The sequence below is a fragment of the Poecile atricapillus genome, chromosome 10 (assembly GCF_030490865.1).
Source record: "Poecile atricapillus isolate bPoeAtr1 chromosome 10, bPoeAtr1.hap1, whole genome shotgun sequence".
NCBI classification, from domain to species: Eukaryota; Metazoa; Chordata; class Aves; order Passeriformes; family Paridae; genus Poecile; species Poecile atricapillus.
Genome location: NC_081258.1, coordinates 18,163,586 through 18,187,047, shown reverse-complemented (window position 1 = coordinate 18,187,047; position 23,462 = coordinate 18,163,586). Strand labels below are relative to the sequence as shown.

The 23,462-nt window shown below is 41.1% G+C and overlaps 1 protein-coding gene across 2 annotated transcripts in view; it reads right to left on the bottom strand.

The window, feature by feature from the left end:
* CDH13 (cadherin 13) overlaps positions 1-23,462 on the bottom strand; it is a 427,533-nt gene that overhangs the window by 42,358 nt on the left and 361,713 nt on the right. For both annotated transcript variants that reach the window (XM_058845796.1, XM_058845795.1), the window contains exons 9-10: positions 8,686-8,868; positions 7,446-7,699 (exon numbers count right to left, since the gene is read on the bottom strand). In XM_058845796.1, the coding sequence (XP_058701779.1) occupies positions 7,446-7,699; positions 8,686-8,868 (437 nt within the window). The remainder of the gene's footprint in view (positions 1-7,445; positions 7,700-8,685; positions 8,869-23,462) is intronic.

Here is a 23,462-nt window from a genome sequence, read left to right as displayed (position 1 = left end):
TCAACATATTAAGTATGATTTATGCCAACAGAGTAGAGCAGTGGAAAATTTTAAGAACAGGATCTTCTGACAAGTGTTGTCAGGAGTGAGGAAGCCTAGCTTCAGTTACCTGGGCTCTGGGCAAAACTATGAATCATGGATTGAGAATTCCTGAGCCCCCTGCTTTAGGTAGCTTTTAATAATTTAATTCAGACACTTCTGCTATTTCAGAAGCCAACAAAGGAGAGAGGGATTGCTTTTTTTTTTCCCCCCTTAGGAAAGGGACACTTTTCACACTTTTACAGAACAACCTCACTCAGTTTGGGTAAAAATGTCCCCCCTCCTCTGCCTCCTTTTCTACCAGGAGAGGACAAGGAAATAATTCTATACCAACCTTTCCTCAAACCTTGGCAAGTGCTAGGAAGAATCGAGAATCCAGCCAAGGTAGCAAGGCAAAAACTGGTATAACAAAACTTAGCCCCAACTGGTGAGCTGGGATTGGCCTCAAGCACTGAAAATTAAGATTTACAAAAGCAGAAGGAAGTAAAGAAGAGGTCAAACATCTGCTCCAATACAGAGGCAGAGAATATCAGTAAAAAGAGGGCAAAAAAACCATCAGGGGAGACTTAGAGGTGTCCCTCAGGATGAGAGACACTGAAAGCAGCTGGGGAATCAGTGATCCAGGGATGCTCGAGTGCCAGCAGGGAGGTGCTGACAGGTTGGTGGCAAATTAAAGCAGCCAGGAAAAGCCTGTGAGGAACCAAGGGGCTGAGTGACAGAGCTTGGGAGGCAGATTATCAACATGTGCTCCCAGCTCCCAGGGAAAGCACATCCTGTTACTCTGCAGCTCTGCTGTGGGAGCTGACAGAGATGGAACTGGCTCTCCTGAATGGTCAGCATCAGGTGCTGTCCACAGCTTTTACAGGGCCTGCACCCCAGCTGTGGCAGACATTTCAATTCTCTCAGCAGTGGGATTTAATTCCAGTCTTTGTTCTCTTCTGTACCATCTCTGTAGCTCCCACCTGAGAATTTTTATTTATTTTCCTTTTTTTTTTTCTCTTTTAACCAGCTGCTTCCTCCACCAACCTTGGTGATCAACCCAGACAGTTCTGGCCAGCTACAAACAACCTTCTGCACAGGGAAAATGGGGCTGACTTGGCTCTTGAGCCATTTTCACCCTTCCAGAGTTACACCAGTGTGGTTCTAGGTATGACAGGAGGTACACCACCACTCCAGGACCGATTTTGCTTTTCCCTTACTGCTGTAGGCCTGAAGAGTTTGCTGTATGGGGAAAGAGAGGTCATTTACTTTGCTCAGTAAATGAAAACTAGAAGTCAGTTTGGGCAAGCTGACCAAAACAAACCAAAAAAATAAACAATGCAAGTTTTTTTAGTATTTTTTTCCTTCAGATATTCGTTCTATGATAGTAAAATATAAACATCACAATAATTACCCACTGGGTAATAATTATCAGATGTTATTAACACCTTCAAGGAGCAGTGTCAGGAAAGACTGCTGTGTAAAACACCCTTGAGCCAGTGCTTGACCAGTGGGAACCTGCAATTATTGACGGTGTTTGTGTAGCATGAGGGAAATGCCCAAGTTTGTTCTTTCAGAGTTGGTTAAATCTTTTCTGCTAGATACCCCAATACCCACAGCTCTCCAGAGCTGGCATTTCTGTGTTTCAGAGTTTACAAAGACAGAAGTGAAAAAACTTTTCTTTGCTTCAAGCGGATTCCGTCTCTCCCTGCCTTTCCATCTAACTCAAAAAAGAGAAAGGAAGAGAAAAACAATGTACACTGCTCAATACACAGCAACTTCAGATCCAGAGATGCACTACAAATTCCCAGTGGCTGGGTTCAGGCAGGCCATCAATAAAACTGCAGAGCCAACTTGAGATGCTCCTGGGTATAACTTACAGTGAAAAACTCTGGTGCTGCATGCTGAGAGCATGGCTCAGCCATTCATTTGTAACAATGGAGCTATTCTTCTGTCTGCACAAGGAAAACAAATCTCCTGTTGTTAGGAATCAAAGACAAGTCCTTCAGACTCTAGGAGACATATTTAACCATGACTAAGTGTGTTGCTTCCTAAGCATTCACTCTTTAAGTCTTCCTATCCCTCTCTCATTATGTAGTACTTCTGGAAGTGATTGGAGTGTATCCCGAAAAAGCAAGTTTATTGACCTCCACCAGCAACAAAAGTGCTTTAAAAAGGCTTGATGTGCAACAAAGTATGCAAAATTGATCTCTTAAGTGGTTGTGAGCATCGTGATGTGAAGCTTCATCCTTGCTCACAGGGGGTTCAGGATCTCTTAAAAAATCCTGGCAAGAGACATGAAAAAGGCTTTTTGAATTGTCTTTGCAATTCATGGCTTATGCATTCGCTGTGTGGAAGGGTGGGGATTGGCAGCCAAGGAGAGGAACAGAAGTAAAACTCACTTTTTCCAGAGAATTCTCCTTAGTTTTCTCAACCATTTGAGATTTGGGAGAAAATCTCTGAGCTATGAATCCCATTTCAGTGTAGGTTCAGCACGATTTTAGAAAATTTTAGGCATTCATTTTATTGGCTTTTTTTCTTTTTTTTTGGACAAAGATGATGGCTGCCATTGATTAGAGTTTGGAACATTTCCACTGATCTCCACCAGCTCCATGGACACCAACCCCAAAGCCAGGATGATCTAATCTAAAGCAAAACATGTCCCAGCAGCAAAAATCCTGTTCCCAAAGACATTGACCAGTCCATCTTCCAGAGGTGAAACGACAAACCATGCACAGCATCATCAGGGCTGCAAGAGATCCTCAAGATCCAACAGTCAACCCAGATCCAGCTCCTAAATTACATCTCCAAGTGCCACATCCTCTTGACACTTCCAGATCTGTGTCCCCACCATCTCCCTGAGCAGATTATTCTAAATCCTGACCTCTCTTGCACTGATTTTTTTTTTCCAGTGTCTAATCTGAACCTCCTGTGGGAAACTGAAGGCCATTTCCTCTCGTCCTTTCCCTGGAGACTTGGCAGAAGAGACTCACCACAACCTCCTTCGAGGCAAACAAACACAGTCACTTTTAATTCACTTGGGTTCAGCCTCCTCCTTCCCCTGCTCTCATGCTCCAGCATGAAACCTCATTAACACTTAATTTGCAGCACAGAAAAATGCAATTTATATCAAGAGAAACAGAGTCTATCCCCTTCCAGACACACCAGTAGCTGTTATTTGGAGATGCTGGCAATAATAGATGAGTTTACTCCTGTTTCCAGACTAGCAGGGCTTGGAAAGAGCGTCCCTGTGCTTCCAGGAGCCACCTGTATTATGTGGTACAGCTTGATATAAATATTATATACAATTATATACCTTATCTACATATAGAGTTTCAGATATCTCTGCAGCCTTTCATGTTCCTGTAAAACTCGGTGCAGTTTGGGTTCTGAGTTCTCCAGCTTCAAATGCTGCATTTTAATTCTACTTAATGAATTAGATATGCTTTAGAGCTGTAATAAACTTTTCTTATGAAGATATTTCTGAAGCACTGAGTCACATTGCTTACTGAGAGTAAACACTGAAACAATATGTTTACATAAATAATTTAAAATCCAAGAGCACAGTAGGTAATAAAAATATATTGCCATGATAAGCCACGAAACCAGAAAACAACACTGCTCTAATTAAAAATTACAAATACATGGCAGTAAACAACTTATTTACACGTAGTTAAAAGTCTAACTATTGAATATTCTGGACTTGTTGAATCCCATAAAAGGGAAAAATACTGAAACCAATCTCTTCACACAGTCAAATATTGAGAACCATAACTGTGTTTAATTAAGATCTACTGTTAATAATGGATTTCAGAGTGAGGTTCTTCTTTTAATTTCCCAAGGTAGAAAATGTTATTAAATTTGGCCTTTAACTTCTCTTTGACATGTACACTTGAAACTTCTGATTAAAATTTCAGAGGTTGGGAAGAAGTACCCAAAATTAAACTCTCAAATCTGGCACAAAAATAACAATGGTCCCTGATTAAGAAATCAAATTTCAGAAACTTCATTACTGTTCTATTAATAAATTGTTGGGTTATAATTAAAATGGGGCCTGCTGGATTTCTTTCATTTTTTAATTCTAGAAAAGACGGAAACTGTAGAGAGATTTAAATGCTTAAAGAAAAAAAAAATAGAAAAAAGAAAAAAAAATAGAATAAAGAAAAAAAAAAGAAAGGTTAATGTATCTGAGAAATGTGACCCAGCTTGAACTGGTTCTTTTTCTTCCTGGGAGCAATGAGAGTGGAACAAACACTGTTTTCCACCTCTTATTTCCAGGATGATGCTTCCACATCTACGTCAAGTTCCTCTGGAATTTTAATGTCAATGGGATAGGGAAGAGCTGGCACCGAGCAAGTTCTGCCAGTGCAGACAAACGGCCACAGCCTGAGGTCTGTGATTTGGAGTCTTTTTTCTTTCACTGAAACACATTTTTTGCCAGCTTGTTTGAGCTTTGAAATGAAATTCTTCCTCAGCCTGCAAAAACACTTGAAGCTGAAGAATAAGAAGGAAAATTGCTTCAAAAGTACAGCTGTCTTCAGGAAATTTTACAAAGTAAGCTATGTTTTTCAGAGATAAGTAATTTGATTCTGATTCAGATCTGCATTGTTCAAAGAATAAATTCAATCTAGTTGCAGACAATGGCAAAAATGGTTTCTCTACTCTTTTTTGTTGGTCTTGAAATGCATTTATCATGTTATATCTAGTAGAGTAACTAAATTTCCTGATTACAAATAATCAGCAGCTCCTTCTACAAGTTCTATACAGAAAATTAACTAAAAATATCCCTGCAGTTAGATGTATTTCAATTGTAACAGGCTGAGAAAAAGAACCCAAAGCCCACCAACATTACTAATTTTCTGCTGGTCTGCCCATTTTAAAGAGATTTATACCGTGTTGGGCGTGATGTACACTGCTCACACAGCACAAATCTGACATTCGTGGCTTCTTGCAGACAAAACATTGCTTGCTCATGGTCATTAATATTCAAATAATCCACAGACTCATTCAGTAGCCTGTGCTGTCCCTGCTTGGCCTTTATTTTATCAAATAGCCATAGCAAGGACTGATGGCACAATTATAGACTGAGAATCACAAATTTTGTATCAGTGCTCTGTAAAAGTCCTGCACATTGTCCTTCACTGCAAACACACAATTGGAATTGGAGGTAAATATTTCAGCCAGACCCCAACCAGTGAGAGCAGTTTTGGCTTTTACACGTGGAATTTGACCCTGTCCTTCACTGCAGATGATGCTCTCATACCACAGCCTGCCTCTTTCACTGCTGGTACCCAGGTGTTTCAACACCTGTCAGCATTAAAACATCTTTTAAAATGCTGTTTTATGCTTCCCTGTGATTTTAGCAATGGGACTGACAGGTAGTCAAATTAGCCTTTTCCTGATGCATTCTACCATTTCCAGATTTCCATTACATTTGCATTATTTTCCTCTAACACAACCACTTTCATAGTTTCTTTATGTGATCATTCCTCATTCCAGTCTAGCTTAATTCTGCTTTCTTTTCTGCACATAAAAATAAAAATAAAATAAAAAAAAAATCTTTCTTTTGGCTATAAGCCTTCCATGCCTGGCTATGCAGATATAGTAAAACTTCTGGGAAAATTCTCTTTGAGTTAATCAAGATTTGGGGGTTCCTTGGCAGGCAGTTGTGAGGTGTGGTGAGCTGCAGTTTATGTTATTTGGCTCTTTACACACCACCCTTAAAGCTAATTGAAGAGTACTCAGTAACTCCCTGGGTGCCCTTTTCATTCTGGGTCAATGTAATTTGGAGAAATTCAGCAAAATCGTAGGTGAAGGGAAAATTTCAGCTAATAGCTCCTGAAATGCTGGTTTTGATAACAAAATCCTCACATTTTCATGGCTTTTCTCTTTTAGCATCACACAATCAGCTGTTACATTATGAATGTTAGTTTTCCCATCTTCCATGGAAATATGTAAATTAAGGAGAACATCAATAAATTTGTTTCTTAAACTCTGTCGAAAACCCAAAGGAAATAAATATCTGTTTCCTGCACAAGCCAGGTTCTGAGCAAAGCTGCTGAGGGTCACATTGCCCTGTCTGACAGGCAACAGAAATTCCATCCATAGACACAGACTTTTTGTGTTTGAAATAAGAGCTCTTTGGAGCAAAAGCTCAACTTAAGTATATGAAATTATTCTATAAATAAATCCATTTAGAAAACAAGAGAAATTATCTGCTAAGTATCATCCTCCAGACAAACTGTCATTTCCATGGTAGAAGAAAAACTGAACTATTAATGATATTAACTACATTATCTTTGAGGTGATGCAGAGAATTGTAACTTTTAATTATCTGCCTCTCATTTTCCTCTTTCCTTGGAGATGAGCACACTCACCTGCTTAAATTCACCTCCTCGTCATTCAAATCCAAGTCCTTTGCAGTGACATTTTCACCAAGACTTGCTACTGACAGAGAACATCTTCAAGATCAGCAGCTTTCTTTATTGTAGAGCAGTACATGTGTCAAACCTTCTTTAAGGATTGCACAATCACTGCTAAATAACCCTATGACAGCAGAGATCTCTGCCTGTGCTCTGGATTGACAGAGCCATTGTTCAGCTGCAGCTTTGAAGTCGTTCTCACAAAGTATTTATCCCCTTTTATATACACTGAGACCTGGGGGAAATGATACTTACAAGGAGAAATGAAAAATTAAACACGGCTGTAGGTTTTAGTGGTAGTGCCTAACCTGTAATTCTCAAATGCTGAGAAAATCTGTCTGGAAAGCCAATTTAGTTTTAGAGAACAAAGTGGTTGGTTTTTCATTTTTCATGGAATCTAAAGCTGAAAGACCAAACCAGGTGGAACAAAATTTAAGATGATGTTACCACGTAATGCCCAGGTTTGCTCCTTGAGACATGGCACAAGAGTGGGTTTATATTATAGCACAGAAAAAATAATTTATTTTCATTTATCTGGACAAGGCCAAGTTGTAGCTACCTTTAGCTTCAGTCTTTCACTAGGAAATATTTCCTCAGCTCTTGGAAGTGGATGGATGGCCATTATTTTACTGAGGAACATTATAAATGATCATAAACCGATTTAAACACTATGTAAAACAGATGCATCATTTCTAAAGACATTTTTAGAAATAAACAAGCAGGTTAAAATTTTGGAACTATTCAAAACCAAGTCTATTGCTTGTGGCACTTGATTGTTTTACTGTAGGAATCTCACGGTGTGGAAAATTATTGCTTCCTGTCTAATACAGTGCTGTGTTTTCAACAAACTGAATCTATAATTGCAGCAAAAATATATAAATTGTAACTTCATGCCGTGCAGAGCCAAAACAAGTTCAACTTAATTCTGCACTGGCAGGCAAATTCTTGGGCAGAAAAGACATTCCCACTTAGTGAGGGATGAAAATGAGAGGGCTCTGCTCTCACCTGATGGTCTGGTGCTGCAAAGTGTCGGGGTCGGTGGCGTTCACCGTGAGCACCACGCTGCCAACGGGGATGTTCTCCTGCTTGGTCACTGCCATGGGGTTTGGGTGGAAAACGGGGCCTTCGTTGACGTCCTCCACAGTGATCTGGACGGTGGCAGTGGAGCTGGGGCCGTAGGCGATGTCGGGGATCAGCGGGTCTTCGTTTTCCACTTTGATCAGCAGCGTGTGAAAGGCCGAGATCTCGTAGTCTAAAGGCTGCAGAACGGAGGGGCAAAGCTCAAAGACAATGACAACACTTTTTCCTTTAGCCCATGGCAAACGTGCAGACAGCAGAATTAGCCAGAAAGGGACAACAACATTCCCTGCACCCAGAACTTGGTGAGAGTTTAGGATTAGACACACTCAGTTCTAAAGGGCGTTGAAGATAATAAACTTCAAAACATAACAGACTTCAAAACCTGTGGAGACATCCCTCTGCCCAAGAGCTTACATTTTTTGCCATTTACAGACACAATTCAATGCTCATATATACATGTTTATTTATATGTAGCATGTATTTAACAAACAAATGAGTCACACTCAGTAGCTACTCATGACAATAACACAAGCTGCTTTCTCAACTTCTGTCTTAAAATCAAAGGCACTGCCATGGAAATACGTGCATTTGTCTTAAGAATTGACAATGCCTCTTCTGAAGCAAAAAAGAGAGCATTCTGGTACAGGCAGCAAACAGGGCTATTTTCTTCTTTATTTTTTATTTTTTTTATTTGTTAAGTTTGAGACATAGGACAAAGACAAGCAATGAATTTTCCTATGAGACTTTAGAAAAGTGGGACTAATCCTCTTTAGAAATGTGGATTCAGTCTGAATCCATGTCCCTTTCTTCCCTGCTACTTGCATATGTTCTCTAAGTGAGAACAAAATGGGGCTCCTGAATTCTAATTGTACCTCCAGCAACAAACAAAACTTTGTTGTCAAATCTCACTATTAATTGTGATGATTATTGCAAATCTGGGTGTTATTTAAACACAATGGCAATACAGTTAGGAACAGGCAGTCCTTGTGACTAAAGAATAAGGTTACTGTGACAGAAGAAGGGGTTATACACACAGTTTGGACAAGGGCTGGCAGCCAACTTTATATCTTGGAATAACCTATCCCTGCTGTGCCTTGTTTCATGCAATGAACCCAGGGGATGAACCCAACAGCAAAGATACAGGGCAGGAGGGGATTGCTCTTACCTTGACAACAGAGAGCATTCCCTCATTAGTCTGGGGGTTGGTGTGGATCTCAAAGCTCTGCCCTGGGTTCCCGTTAATGATGGAGTAGACGGCTCTCCACGCCCCGGTGGCGGGGTCGTCCCGGTCACCCACAGTTAAGTTCACTATTACACCTGTGACCCCCTCCTTCACTGTGGCCTGGAACTGGAAAATAAAACACAGAGGAAATCATTACTATTTCCACTTAATGACCACTCACACACACAAAATATCCAAGGCAGCATTAATTATTTACCCCAGCAGGAGGATGGTGGAATCCTTGACCGAAACTGAATGTTGTGGGCTTTAAATAATACATTCTCACTTATGAAATATGAGGTAGCACATTTCAGCTGTTCTTCACTTAATAGATGGCAGATAAGCAGCGATTTTATAGGAATGGAGCTCGGGAAGGTTCTGATCACAAGAAGAGAGCTCAGCTCGTATTGCTGGAAAGTGAAGCATGAAAATGCCTGCAGTGCTGCACAGCTGCAGGTATTTCCAGCAAAGGAACTGAGGGAAGAGGAACCTGCCTTGTACAGACCACTCATGCCTTCAAATCTACTTTTATTTACAAACAACTCCAGTTTTGCATTTCACACTCTTTTTTTTTTCATGAGTTATCCCACCCACATTCCTTTTTACAATGCATCCTTACCAGGACACAAAACAGGTCTCACAAAAACCATTCCCAGAGCGTTTTTTTCAGGGTTTGCTCTAAGACACTCAAAAATAATTGGACCTCATGTTACCACTTTGTCTGCATAACTAAAAGCCAGTGCTGTTTTGTTTTTGCAGCAGAAGAATTTTTTATAATCTTGCAAAATGCGTTGCTGAATGATTCAACCGGCCAAGCCCTGTAAGAAAATTCTAGTTTATTCTCCATCATTCTTGTTTATGTAGGAAAAAACATTAAGCAAACCATTGGAAAAGCTTGTAAGGGTCACACTTAATAACACTCCTCACCTTTCAAGTACTTGAGGCTGACGTGCTAAAAGCACTGTATAAAAGAGTGATAAGAAAATGCCTGCTTTGGAGGTGGATAAACCAGGCTGATAACAGACCTAATCCTGAGAAGTGCTGAACATCAGCACTGCCATTACAGATCATTAAGAAATCTTAGCATTTCCAGGGATTAAACCTTCAAAAGTCCAAAATTACAAACTTTAATGACACAAATAGGTTTTGCTGTACGTGTGCTCCTTAAAAGCTGCATGGTTGGTGATAATGCATCACTCAAGGGCAAGAGTCACCCAAGTGGCTTCAAGACCTGAATAAACTGAATGTCTTTCCCTCTTACAGAACACAAGAAGTCATAACACTGCAGAAGGGTTTGTGAAAATACCAAATCCAGAAAATGGTGTTTTATTAATATATAGATTTCCCAATCTGGACAAATAGGAGGTAAAGTGGATTTCCTCATATGAAAATAAAGAAAAGATGACTATGCCTTCCCCTGTGTTCACTTATCTTCGTTTCTCTTCTTTTTCCAATAGATTTCATTTATCTTCCCAAACCCTTTTTCAATTTGTCTGTGTAATTTGAGTGCATGCACTCAGTTCAAGCTTTCCAGCCTCAAACTTGATTTCATAAAAGGATGACATTAATAACTGGCTATTTCTATCTTCTTTGGTGAATATAACAAAGAATTTAAAGATTATTTTGATTTTGATAGTTAATATGTAACAGGTTGTGATTGAGCTTTGTTTCAGACAGTTCATTAAGCTCATTTGCAGTTTAATTAACTCTAAATGATAATATAACAATATTTTCACTTGCTTTGAAACAAATTAAAAGGAAAACTCTATTAAGAATCTCAGAAATAACGGGAGAATGATTACCAAGTTTGTGTTCCTTCCAGCTCAGCCAAATGTTGTCATAAGCAGACTTGGATACCTCTTACTCTGATGGAAAATAACCAATTAGCCCGATTGATATTTTATATTATTTCATATTGTCCCAACTTGAGCATGTTATGAGATAATTATTATTATATTATAATAATGAGACATTAGACCCATAAGGGTCAGAATTTTTCCCACAAGTGGTCGGTACCCACCAATTTCCATTCAGCTGCATAAAAAAGGTGACCAGACTTCAAGGAGCCTAATACTAAAAAATCTAACCCTTAGATTTGACCAGGCATCTGCTCCTAATTCATATTGATCCTTCAGAAAAATCTCTTCCTTAATCCTCCAGTCTGATTCAATTAAGTGTTCAATACTCCCTGGCTCACCTTGGGAGCTGTAAGAGCTGTTAGGGTAAAATATTAAAAGATATGGCTGTTTTATTCAGATGCATTATTGTGAAGCCTGTGAGAGGAATTTATTATTTTTACCCCATCAGTGCCAGACTGGGTTGGAAAAGGTTGCCATGGTGTGCCAACTAGTTCAAAAAATATGGAATGTCGGCTAAGGATATTTAAATCAAGGATATCTCAGCTGGGATTGGCTTTCTCCTGCATCCCTGTTTTCTCCTGGTTTAGGGAGCTCTCAGGAACTGCAGCTGCAGAGAGAAAGGGCACATGGACCTGCTGGGGGCACAGCACTGCTGAGCTTCTGACTCCTGCAGGTCAAGGAAATGCCAGCATCCGCAGAGAAAGGCTGTGCCAAGCCAAATAATTCCTGCTACAGTGGTACCCTCACCCCTAGCATCCTTCACATTTTGGAAACGACCACGTAAAAACAGATCTTTGAAGCTGTCTGGGAGGTTAGAGTAAAATCTGTTCAAGATGGATGGAAAAGCAGAATGATCAGACCACAGAAGTTGTCACAGAGGTCTACTCTAAATTTATAATGTGAAAAGTGCAATAAATCACAGATTTATGATAGCAAAAGACACATATCTACTGTGAAACCATGTCCCTAGAAAAATATAGTGTATTTTATCTAGAAGGTGAACTCTTTTGTCTGTTCAGTCACCTTTATGTAAGGAATAAACCTCCCAACATTTAGAAAAATCTGTTACACTTATACCGAGTCCCTTTCAAAAACAAAGGTAAAAAAGGGAATTTAAAAATGATAAAAGGGCAAAAATAGGAATTAGATTTGGAAAGAGAAAAAAAATAACCACAGGTTCCTCATATTTCACAGTGAAAGGTTTGCACTCTCAAAGCACAGTGCTTAAGTGGGAAAGCCTGAACCAGTGCTCTAAAATAAAACCCCACAGTGGCTAACACAAATAATTGGATCACAAGTTAATTGATTTTACTCATTTTAAATATCTGCACATCCCCTAAGCACCACTATAAATTAAGAATAAAGTAGATGAGTTCGGTACTTTATTTAAACTGCTATCATTTGGACCCATTTTAACACTAATAACTTAGAAGGCAAATACCCTGGGCCAGAGTGGGTTTGCTGGAAGGAACTCTGTGCATTTAATGCTTCTGAGTATTTGAAATGTGAGGTTAACCTGCTCTGTGATGTGCCACTCTGTCATTTATTGTGCCAGAGATTTTAGAAATTCTGTCATTTTTAAAGTTTTATAAATATAAGGGAGAAAAAAGATGCAGTTCTTCTTTTTTTTTGTATCCAAAATCCTGTGGCAAAATACACAGAAAATGGACTGATATGGACTTGGAAGGAAACACTGAGTGGCCAGCAGCTACTGGGGAACTGAAGGATTTTGAGGAAATTAAGTGATGGATGAAAATGAAGAGAGTGAGGTTTGTGAGGGTGCATAAATAGACTTGACAATGTAACGAGTCAGCAATGTTTGCCATCACGATGGACTGAGGGGAAGCAGATGAGCACGGTGGAATTCTCGTGAGGGATCACCAGCGTGGTTCCACAGGACATGGAGCTCCTGGAGGGTGACAAGGAGCAGTTTCTGTTTCTTACAGGAGCCAGTACAGGGATGGCAGGGAGACCAGAAATGTTCAAAGCTGCTGTGCTCAAACACAGCCTGAGCAGAGGAGAGAGTCTCATCCCAACAGACTGCTCCTCCCTTCCCTGGATTTTACAAGTTTAATTGAGGGGTTGTTTCCTGCTGGAGCCGGGGGGTAGCACTGAGCCAAATCCCCCTCCAGGCTGAGCCCCACCATGAACTGGAAGGACAGTGCACTGCCAGCTCTTACTGACAGAAAGTTCCTCTGCATGGTCTCAGGACAAACCAGTCCTGTCAGATTCCCAGCACAGGGCAGGTACAGGAAAATATCACTCTGCAAAACGTTATCACCTGAGCATCCAGGCACCGACCCCACATCATCTCAGACACAGGTGAAAATGAGGTTCCTATCTCACAGCCTCATTTAATGCTTCTGTAGTAAATGAGATTCTGTTTACTGACTTCTCAGAGCAGATGAAGAGATGAACTTGAGTGCATCAGAACCACCTGAATGCCTCCTGTCCAACAGCAGTGTGAGCAGGCACGAACAACTTCATGAAGCCGCTAAAAAACTGTCTCAGAGTGGGGCACTGACACCCAAATTAGAGAGCTGCTACAAGCAGCAAACACAAAGCAAGATAAACGTGCCTGGGGTCGGTGATCACTACCCAATGGCTCATTAAGATTCTGCACGCTGTGATTCCCAATCAGGAACAAACAAATTAAAACTCTATGTCAGTTTGCATTTATCAGGGTGATATTCCAGTGGAAGGTATTCTGTGCTGCTATCACACGTTTCTTTCCTCTTCTATATATCATAAAAGATGGAAAATAATGGGATGTATTAAATTCATATGTCTGTGTTTGAAATTCCACAGAGAAATTGTATTATTACAATTATCTCCCTCCACTGAAGCCCACTGCCTTTGTTACCATATTTTGTCTGTTTAATTTCCTGAGAATGTGATGACAAGTTATAGAATCTCTTGCAACCTGCTTTTTGCCTTTTCTTTTGCAGGCTGTCATTCAGTACAAATGCACCTGAACTGCCAGGATTTATTTGCCAAGGAAACAATGTATTTTCCATAGCTCTGTACCTGGAACATCTCCAAGTACAAATGAATTTTCAGAGTGGTCACAAAGGTCTGCATTCTGGATCAATCAGGAATGAGAGTCTCATAAATGTCAGAAATGAGCATTTCAGGTGGAATTCAGTGGGACACAAAGCCCAGTTTCCAAAGGACAAGCCAAGACATCGGTGTTTGAGGCAGGGGAAGCACAAGGAGGAAAGAGAGTTTGTGATTGCCCAAAGTGGTCCTGCTGCCTCTTTCCTCCCATCCCAAGGGACTAACCTGGGCCCCTGGAGGGCTGGAAAACTCCACCTGAGCAAAATCAGTTCATATCAAACCCCCCACTGGAGCAATTTAATGGAAAATGGTGTGGTCAAGGGGAATTGTGGTGCTACATCTCCCTAATCTCCTCTGCAGATTTTAAAGGTATTTTACTTCTTAAGACTGTGCACAGCCTTTGCTACATGGACACAAGCAGCGGCTCTATCTCACTACAGAAATATCTGTACTGAAGTGATGGATTAATTTGATGTAAGCTGCACACCAAGCAACACATGAAACACTTGGAAAGCCATTTAGATGAAAGACACCACATAAATATAAAGCATTATCATGGTATGACAAGGATTTGATGGTGTAAATGAGATGCAAAGCAGAAATTATAGCTGTGAGTCACCTAAACAGGCTTTATTATTGTCATTGTCTTACTGCCATAGTGCTGGCTTGTAGGCACAGCATTGTTTCTTAACAGAAAGTGTTTCTTTCAGCTTATTCTATATTTTTTCTGACTACATAATATTCTTCAACCTCCCTGGTAAAATTACAAAAATAATTCAATTGTAGCTTAGAAGAAAGAAAAATAAAAAACAAAACCAAAAAAACTCAACAACTTTTCAAATATATGAAATTGACCATAATAATTTTGGATGCATTTTCAGTTTTTACTTTTGATTTTTCACAGCCTCTGCATTGTAAATGCTTTGTGATCTTTCAAGGCACAAACCAGTTTGTTTTACAAAGTAAAAGTAGGACTCAGTAATGAAGGACTGAATTAATTTTTTTTTTTTGTCAAATCTTTGTCTACAAGTCTGCAGCAAGAACAACCAATCCAAAAGATCAGTTAGGTAAATGGAAGGTTAAGGATTAAATTCTGCTCTCTGGAACATGACTACAATGTCTGCAGGCTCTGAATTTGTGCCTTTTTATAGAAAAACACAAAGATGCTTAAAACCACTGATATTCATCAGGTATGGGCAAAGAAAGGGAAGTTTCAGCATGGCTTCGTTTTGTTCTGCTGCTCATCAGTCTACCTGGAAAGGTACTCACAGAAACAAAAACTAATTAATTAGGCTCCAGGTAAAAGTCCCTCTGGGAAAACCTCCCTGGTTTTCCACCAGGTTAAAACCAAACAATTTCTGGGACTGAGACCACATCAAGAACTCTTCAGATGTTAAAATTCATGACTGAGTTGTGGTGGGTTAGAATGAAAAAATAATGGGATAAAATGGGAGGGAGGGAGGGAAGGAAGGAGCTGGGTGCTGCAAGAGCTGCCTGTAAGGTTGCCAGTGGGAAGGGACATCCTACCCCCTTTTTCAGACACCATAAATCTTTGAAAACTTTGGAAGATCTACAGAGTAAGATCCTGACAGGAGCCATAAATTAATTTACAGAACTTTCTCCCTGCTTCTTCCCCACAGCAGTACTGAAAGCCTTTCAGAGCTGGTGCTGGTTTCAATCCTGTCATTTATAGGCTTGCAGAAGACTAAACAGCCATTTGGGGATGGTAAATAAGTGATGGTGAAGGTTACTTGAAAAACAGACACTTTTTGGAATTATTTTTAAGATTTTACACAAGATTCTGACTCTTTCTCAGCCCAGCTCAGGCCCTCACTGAGCAAAGGCAGAAAGATAATTCTAACACATATTAATCATGTGTTGAATTCCTGCTTCAAAGCCAGTTACCTCCAGGTATGCATCAAATGTCTGAAGATTCAGAAGGAAGACAAAGGTGCTCTCTTTTATTTTTTTTCCCCTGAATATATAAATAATTTAGAAATGATTCATTCTTTTTCACTTTTCCACCTATAAATGCAAGGTGCATTCAGTGGTTTCTGGAATAAATCAGGTACCCACAAATAATTGGACACCTCTAGAACGCTAGTTGTATCAGAGGAAAACAAATACTCCTTCTCCAGGTGGACAGAGCACAGTGAAAGGTCACTGCATTTATTACCTTTGAGGAACTTCTGAGAAAACCTCAAATAATGATGTTATTTTCTGAGCTATAAAAAATTCCTTCACCGCAGGTAGAACAAACCTTATGTTTAAAACAGCAGCATGAGAGAAAATGATGATCTGAGCAGGGCTGAAGGAACAGACTGCACCTATTCACCTGCCCAGGGAGCAGGGAGAGCTCTGCCTTTCACATTTATGAGGCCCCTTGTGCTGAATTCAGCCAGCCCAGCTCCTCTCATTTCTTCCTCACTGCACTTCCCATCAAGGGCAGTGGTAAGCCTGCATTCTTCCTAAGATGCTGGATGTCTTCTTTAAATGGAATGAGCTTTAAATAGAACACACCTCACTGGATTTTGCTTTCTTTTTTCATCCACTGGATTTGAGGAGCATGAAGGTTTTGCAGGATTTTTTTTTCCCCACTTGTCCTAATGATGGTGACATGGGAAGGGAAGAAGGCTTTGTAAAATGGTCCTTTTTCATTTTTAGCAGAGACTCTTTCATACCCAAACCAACTTTTCTGATGCTGAAGGTGAACACCTGAACATATATGGTGGAACTGCTCTCCTAAAAGGAAAAACTGGAAGTCACCTATGACTCATTTTGCAAGGAATTCCTGGCAGTCCCAGTTAGAAGTGGGATTCATTTGCTCCAAGGACCTTTAAGCAACAACTTCCTCCCACTGCTTCCCTGAATGTCACATTTTTGGGGCCTGGACACAGAATGTGTTCAGAAAACACATCCTCCTTCACTGCTGCAGTTGTTACCAGCACCACAAAGAGCCCTGAACAGCAGAAAAAGTGAATTTACTCTTCTCTGAATATTAAACTGGTAGAAAAAGGGAGAATTTTATGACAATAAATTGGTTTTTTTGGTTTTTTTGGTTTTTTTCTTAAAATTAGCATTAACATATGGAGAGACCAGTTAATTTGCTAGAAATTTTGGGAGAAGGAGGGAAGTGAAGGAGAGATTTCTCTAAGGGCTTTAGTCTGCTCCCAGGTGTAAATAAATGCAATGTGGTCTCAGTACTGATGGGCAGAGAGCTGGGCAGTGACAAGACCTTCAGCAGATTAAACCCACTGATGATTTTAAAATTATTATCATATTTACCTCTAGGAAGCAGGCAAGGTATTTTAGTGTTCTATAAAAATACTAAACTAAGAGGAGCTAAAAAAAACCCCAACAACACAAACAGAAAGGAATGCCTCATTCTAAATAGGTGAAAAACCAAAAATTTTCTAGATAAAAATCTAGAGGCATCTTGTTCAACTATTTTGATACCTTGATATTTGAAAACAGAAGCATATCTTCACCAGTTCAAGACTCCTGGTCTCTGCAGAGAGGTAGAAGTTGCAATGAAAATGAGACTTTCTCCATGTCAGAATCTCTGGCCTGGTTGAGAACAAGCAGCATATGCAGCCAGATGAGAAATCCTGCCTTTTCTGCCCCGGGAGGGCACTGATTCCAGAGGAGGGGCTCATTCTTTGTGCCAGTTTACAGCTGATGGAGAACCAAGCTGCCAACAACAGATGTTCTGACAGCGGTTCAGGTTCTTCACGGGGCCTTTGGTGGGCAGTGCTGAGCAGCCCCACTCCAAGCATTCAGAGCAACTTGTATCTCCAGAATATTTCAGCTACAAATTTCACCAATTCCCCAAACTTCTGGCATTTTAGGTTGTGCCAGTTGATGGGATGAGACGCCCTAGATTTACAAGCCCCTCCAGCTGAGAGCTGTCTGAAGTTATCCCAGTTTGAAAACTCTATTTTGGAAGCAGATAAGAACTGTGCAAGGTTTCACACTGTTCCAGTGGAAGCAGGAGGTACAGATGGAAGTTTACAGGCAGCATAATCTGCAGTGATACAGAATCTGCCTGAATTTTAAAAATGAAATCTCGAGCCAGCATTTTGTTTTCTGTGAAAAGCTGAGTGGGGAAAGGAGAATTTGGGCTGAACGCTCCATATTTCAATCCATCTGAACACAATAAGTCTTCCAAGTCTGCTGACAAAGTGATGAATGAAGTCTACTGCACACAGTTTCTTCTACTGGATATACATGACTTTTTTTTTTTTTTTCTCAAATTATCCAGTCTACATCCAGTTGGCTCAACATTCATTGAGCAAAACATTACTGCTCTATCAAAAAGCTATGATACCAGAATAATCATTTAGAGATCAGAGACATAAGAGAACTTTCATGATTAATGATCTCTTTCCTTTTCTGTTTTCCTCTCATAGCAGAAAAATCTTTATTATATCCTGAACATCCAGGTGAGCATCGAGTTCTCATTACCCAGGATGGGAACAACGAAGACCTGGGGCCTCTAACCCTGTTAGCACAGAAAAATTCTGTTTCCAAGGTCAAGAATAAAGAATAATAGATATAAATGCAGTTTATTTGACTAATGACCATGGGTGATGTGAGCCTGCCCATCCAGCACTGTGAGGGGAGCATTCCAAGGGCAGGGTCAGGGGAGTTCACTGGCAGCTGGGGTGAACCTGCTTTGGAAACTGAGATTTAAGCATATATTGCAGCAACAGATGGATGGTTTGGCACTGCACAGCTGTGAAAAGGTCAGGAAAAAATCTCAGCTATGCTAAACGGATTTATTTCTTTCTGCTTTAAGGCTACTGATGGTCTCCATCTCCCACCACCCAGCTCCTTTTGCCAGTGCTCATTTCATCTTTCCTTGAAAGAAAAATATTTGTGATAAAGGAAAATGAAACATTCCTCTTGTAAGGGCCCGTTGTGTGCTTATTTCTTGTCTAGAATGTCACAGGGGGAACATTCAGGGCCCTTTCATTTTCTCACTGGTAATTTATGTTTTCCTACCCAAACATTCTCTGTTTTTTTTTCTCATCCTTCTGGAACACAAACACCACTGTAGCCTCAGCTGGATAAGTTTTGTGCAAATGGTTAAGCATCTATTTGCTCCTTTTTATTAATAAGGAAGATAAAAATGAGCTAAGGGTATTTTTCTATCCTGATACTGAATTCTCTCGGAGCCATTTAGAGTTTGGGATTGACTGGCAGGACTCCCCAGTCTGAGAATTAGCAGGGAGGTCAAAACAGGCCAAGGTTCTGCACTTGTGTTCTGGGCAGAGAGGAGAGGGGCACACCCAAACACACACCCAAAGCTGCCAGCCCTGCCTTGTGTGGGCTGCAGGGTCCCCCGAGGCTGCAGCCTTAGAGCCCCCTCCAAAACCTAAAGGGCACTTTTGTATTATTGTATTGTATCCCATCAATACATCATTGTATTGATGAGTGATAGGACAAGGGACAACAGCTGCACTCTGGAGAAGGGCAGGGGTGGGATATTGGGAAGGAATTCCTGGCTGTGAGGATGGCAAGGCCTTGGCACAGGGTGTCCAGAGCAGCTGTGGCTGCCCCTGGATCCCTGGAAATATCCAAGGCCAGGCTGGACAGGGCTTGGAGCAGCCTGGGATGGTGGAAGGTGTCCCTGCAGGGGCAGGGGGTGAAACAAGATGAGTTTTAAGGTCCCTACTAAAGTCTCTGGGGGAGATCAGGCAGCACAAGGCACCTACACAGCCACCAGTCACTAGAGCTGACACTTGCTGGGATGCCCAGAGTTGGTGCAATTCCCTCATCCCAATCCCAGCTAACACTCTGGGATGCCTGGAAATCCTTCAGCAGCACCTTAGGGCCTCTGATTCCAAGTACACCAAATGTCTCATGCTAATAAAGGCAATTCCTGGGAAATACAGGTGGCACCAGTAAGACAAAAAAGAATTTGGTGTCATCTTCAGTTTATATCAGAAAGCTTTTCCTCAGGGCTGAATGTTTATTAAATCAGGACATGTGTGAAGAGCACGAGTTCATTAAGAGACTCTGCTATTCCTCTCTTTTAAGGCTGGTTCTCCTTCTCCTACAGAATCCTCCATGTAATGTGCTCATACATCTGCATCAATATTGCCACACTGAGCCCTTCCCAAGGACAGCCAGTACAGGAGGAATTAATTGGATCCTGACACACATTTCTAGATACAGATTTTTCACCTGAGCTTGCCAGTTCTAGGGGAAATCATTTTAAGGGACAATAAATACCACTTTATTTCTGTACACAGCAGTGTGATATACTGTAAGCAGCCACCCTTCCTCCCCTTGGAAGGCAGAAAAATGCTGTGCTTGCAGGTACCTCAGAAACATCTCCTATTTCTTGCCTCTGAGTAAGCTCGTAATTAGAGTAGAAACACGAGGAACAATTTCAATGGAGCTGTAAAACTCCAACAGGAGGAAAAAAAATCTATTTGAGGTTAGAACAAAATCTTTTTTTAATCTGGCTAATGCTGCTTTTGTGCTGATGCTGATCATTATATTTATGACTAACTGTGGGACATTCCAAAGCATTGACACCTGACTTCACTTACTAGAAAAGCAATCACTTGTAGATATTCAACTTGGTGATTAATATGTAGATACCTAATTTTTAGTGGATTAAACCATGTTGTATCAATTTGGTGGTCTTTAGGATTTATAATCAAACCCTGACGACATCTGATTAATGCCAGCTCAGGCTCCCTGAACCTTACAATATTCTTGCTCCTTTGGAGCTTGGATCACAGTAGGCTGATTACCCCCTGATTATCCTGAATAACTGGGGTCAGAGGTTCGCTGGCACCACAGAACACATTTAATTCAATCAATTCAGCGAGTGAAGCAGTAGGGGGAAGAAAAAAGATATTACAATTGCTGTAATATAACATTAGAAAAATTGCCCAGGACTTCTGTGCTCCAACTGATGAGCATTTTTGCTTAATTTCTAATTTAGTATTCTGCTGGGGTTTGCAACTTCAATTACTTGTGATATTTTCACTCAAAGTCAGGGGCACTGAGCTTGGAGGGAGGGAGGGAAACCAGAGGGAGACAAGTTGCCTGCATTAAGCTGGATAATGACCTTTGTGACAGCCACACACATAGCTCAGCTGTGGCCTTCCTGGTTACCCTCTCCACTGGCAACTCACAAACTCCTCCTGGCTCTCACTGCCTTGCCTTTTTGCCACTGCCAGATTTTTTGGTCTTACTTTCATTTCTGCTGGATTTTTACTGTTCAGCTGAGAAGCACTCCATTTTTCTTGTAAGCAGAGAGACTTTGATCAGCTGTGACAGCGCGGTGGTGATTTCAGACAGCCCAGCGCCCTCGTGGGTGCTCAGAGGAGTTGGGGAGCTCATTAAAGGCACCTCAGCCACCTCAAGCACCAAGTGCTGTGTCTGGGATGAAATACAAAAAGCTCCTCTTTCTGTTCCCTGAAAACCTCGAGGCACTTCACCTACAAGTGTCCAGCAGCTCAGTTTGACTCCTGCGAGTGAGGTTTGCGTCCTACAGAAGGATCCTGCGCCTGCTGATGCACAAATGTTCTTATTGTGCATCCTGGGGCTGCTGCCATAGCCACACTCTGCCTTCTGTCCCTGGGGTGGGTGATCAGCACTGATGAGGGTGGGGAGCCTGCTCAGGAGGGGCAGGAGAGGATCTAACAAATGTGAGGGACATCAGAGACAGGAAATTTGGACCTAACGTGGAGCTTCAGGCCAAGGAAGAGGACACAGCACACAAAAACACATCCTCAAAGACATAAACGTGACCCCAAATGATCCCAAGGGCAGGAGGGGGAAATGATCAGAGTCTGTTTGTCCTGGCAAAGGACTCCCCACAGCACCCTGAGCACAAATACTGCAATGAAACCAACTTTATGGCCCAGAGGAGCAAGGAAATGGTGAGAGAAACAGCAGGAAAAGGGGTAGGAGTTAAGAAAGTTGTGTACAACACTTTTACATCTGTACTATTATCACTATTGAAAATTTTTCTAAGTCAAAGAATATTTGTTTGTTTGAGTAATTCAATTGGAATTAACAATGATACTTGGATTAGTTTCCAATTTAATTAACAATAAATTCTGGGCTTTATATATAAGGTGAGCTTCCCAAACAACAAGATTTTGAGTGTAAAAATACAACATCAGGGTCAGCCATTACCTGTAATTCTTCCTCAGAAATGAAAGCAACTTTCCTGAGTAGAATTCTTTAATAAAAGAAATGAAGTCTTACACCTCTGTTTTCTCTGCAAGCAGCAGAAAGTTGCAATTTAATTTTCTGCTTGCCCACTGAGAAGATCCATTTTCTGCATGTTCCTTTGGGGTTCTTTGGAATGAAAAATGCTGTATGGTTATAAAACATTCTTCTAATGAAGCTCACTCTCAACTATCCCTGGAATTGATGAATTTCCTCCTGAAGTCCTGGGCATGTTTGCCCACAAGACAAAAGTTTGGTGTGTTAGAGAAGATCACAGTGCTCTAAATGGGGCATAAAGCTGGGAACCTATAGACAGTGCCTATAGAGCCCTACACAGTGCCTATAGAGCCCTACACAGTGCCTGCAGGCTCTCCTTTGTGTGTGAAATATTCTCAGCCTGCTCTACTCAAAAAATCCAAAACAAATAATAAGACAACACCCAAATGACTTAATCAATTCTCCACATCAAGCACAAAACCACAGGTAGAGAAGAAAACAAACAGCAACAAAATCCCATCGCATCAAAGTCCTCAAAATCTATACACTCCTCCTGTGCTGAGGATGAAAGGAGAAGAAACCACAGCCAGCAGATGCTGGTTTTGTCACTTTGTGCTGGAAAAAGAATTGTGGACAATAAAGAGGATTTGATGTGCAAACAGCAAAGCTCTGCTGAGAAGTGGGAGGAGTTGCTGCACAGGCAGGGCAGAGGCAGGAATTGCTCCATCTGCTCGGAAATGGATGGCCACAGCCCCTGGCTCCTGCCCACAGCTGGAAGGAAAGAGCACTGGGACAGGCAGAGGTCTGAGAACGTGGCCTGGGATCATTCTGGGCAGAAAACAGGCTGTTGTGGATAAAAGGATTGTCTGGGTGTCACCTGCACAGGGACAAGGCCAACAACTCTGGGCTTCACTGGAGAAAAGGGAAATCTTCCCCAGATATGAGGCAAAACTTGTTCCCTGCAGGGAAGCTGAAGGACTGTAGAGGATTGCAGGGAGGTCACAGAGACTGCAACATCAAAGCTCTTAAAGGAAAAACAAGCAAATACTGGAAATTATATAAATAGGAGGGAGGAATTTGAGGATACCTTGAGAACCCTTCCCTGAAACTTGCACCCAAATCCAAGAATCCATACAGAACAAAACACTGATTTTCTAACATTTTTATGGTTCATGATACTCATGAACACCCTGGAAATTTGCTGGATTGCCATGTTTTTGGGGGTTTTTTCTGTGCCAAAATCAAGTGATAGGAAAGAATTTCCCAGCTGAGATTCCAGTCTGGAACTCCCCATCACCCAAGACTCTGCATTATGCTGGGTTTGGTGCTGACAGCTGGAGATACAGGGTGGAACTACAAAATAACACTTGCCCTCCTTACTGCAGATAAAAATTGTGCCTGTAGCTTTCCTAGCTGGTCGTGTCCTCTTTTGGCAACAAAATGTAAGGAAAGGGGAGAGGAAAATAACTCTGATCTCAGCCTGGGGAAGGATCCAAAGAGGACAAGAGTGGCAGCACTAGATAGCGAAATTTAGTTGTTTTGAGGCTACAGCGTGGCCACTGTAGCAAAATTCCTGCTCCAATTAGAACTCTTCTGCTTTTATTAGTG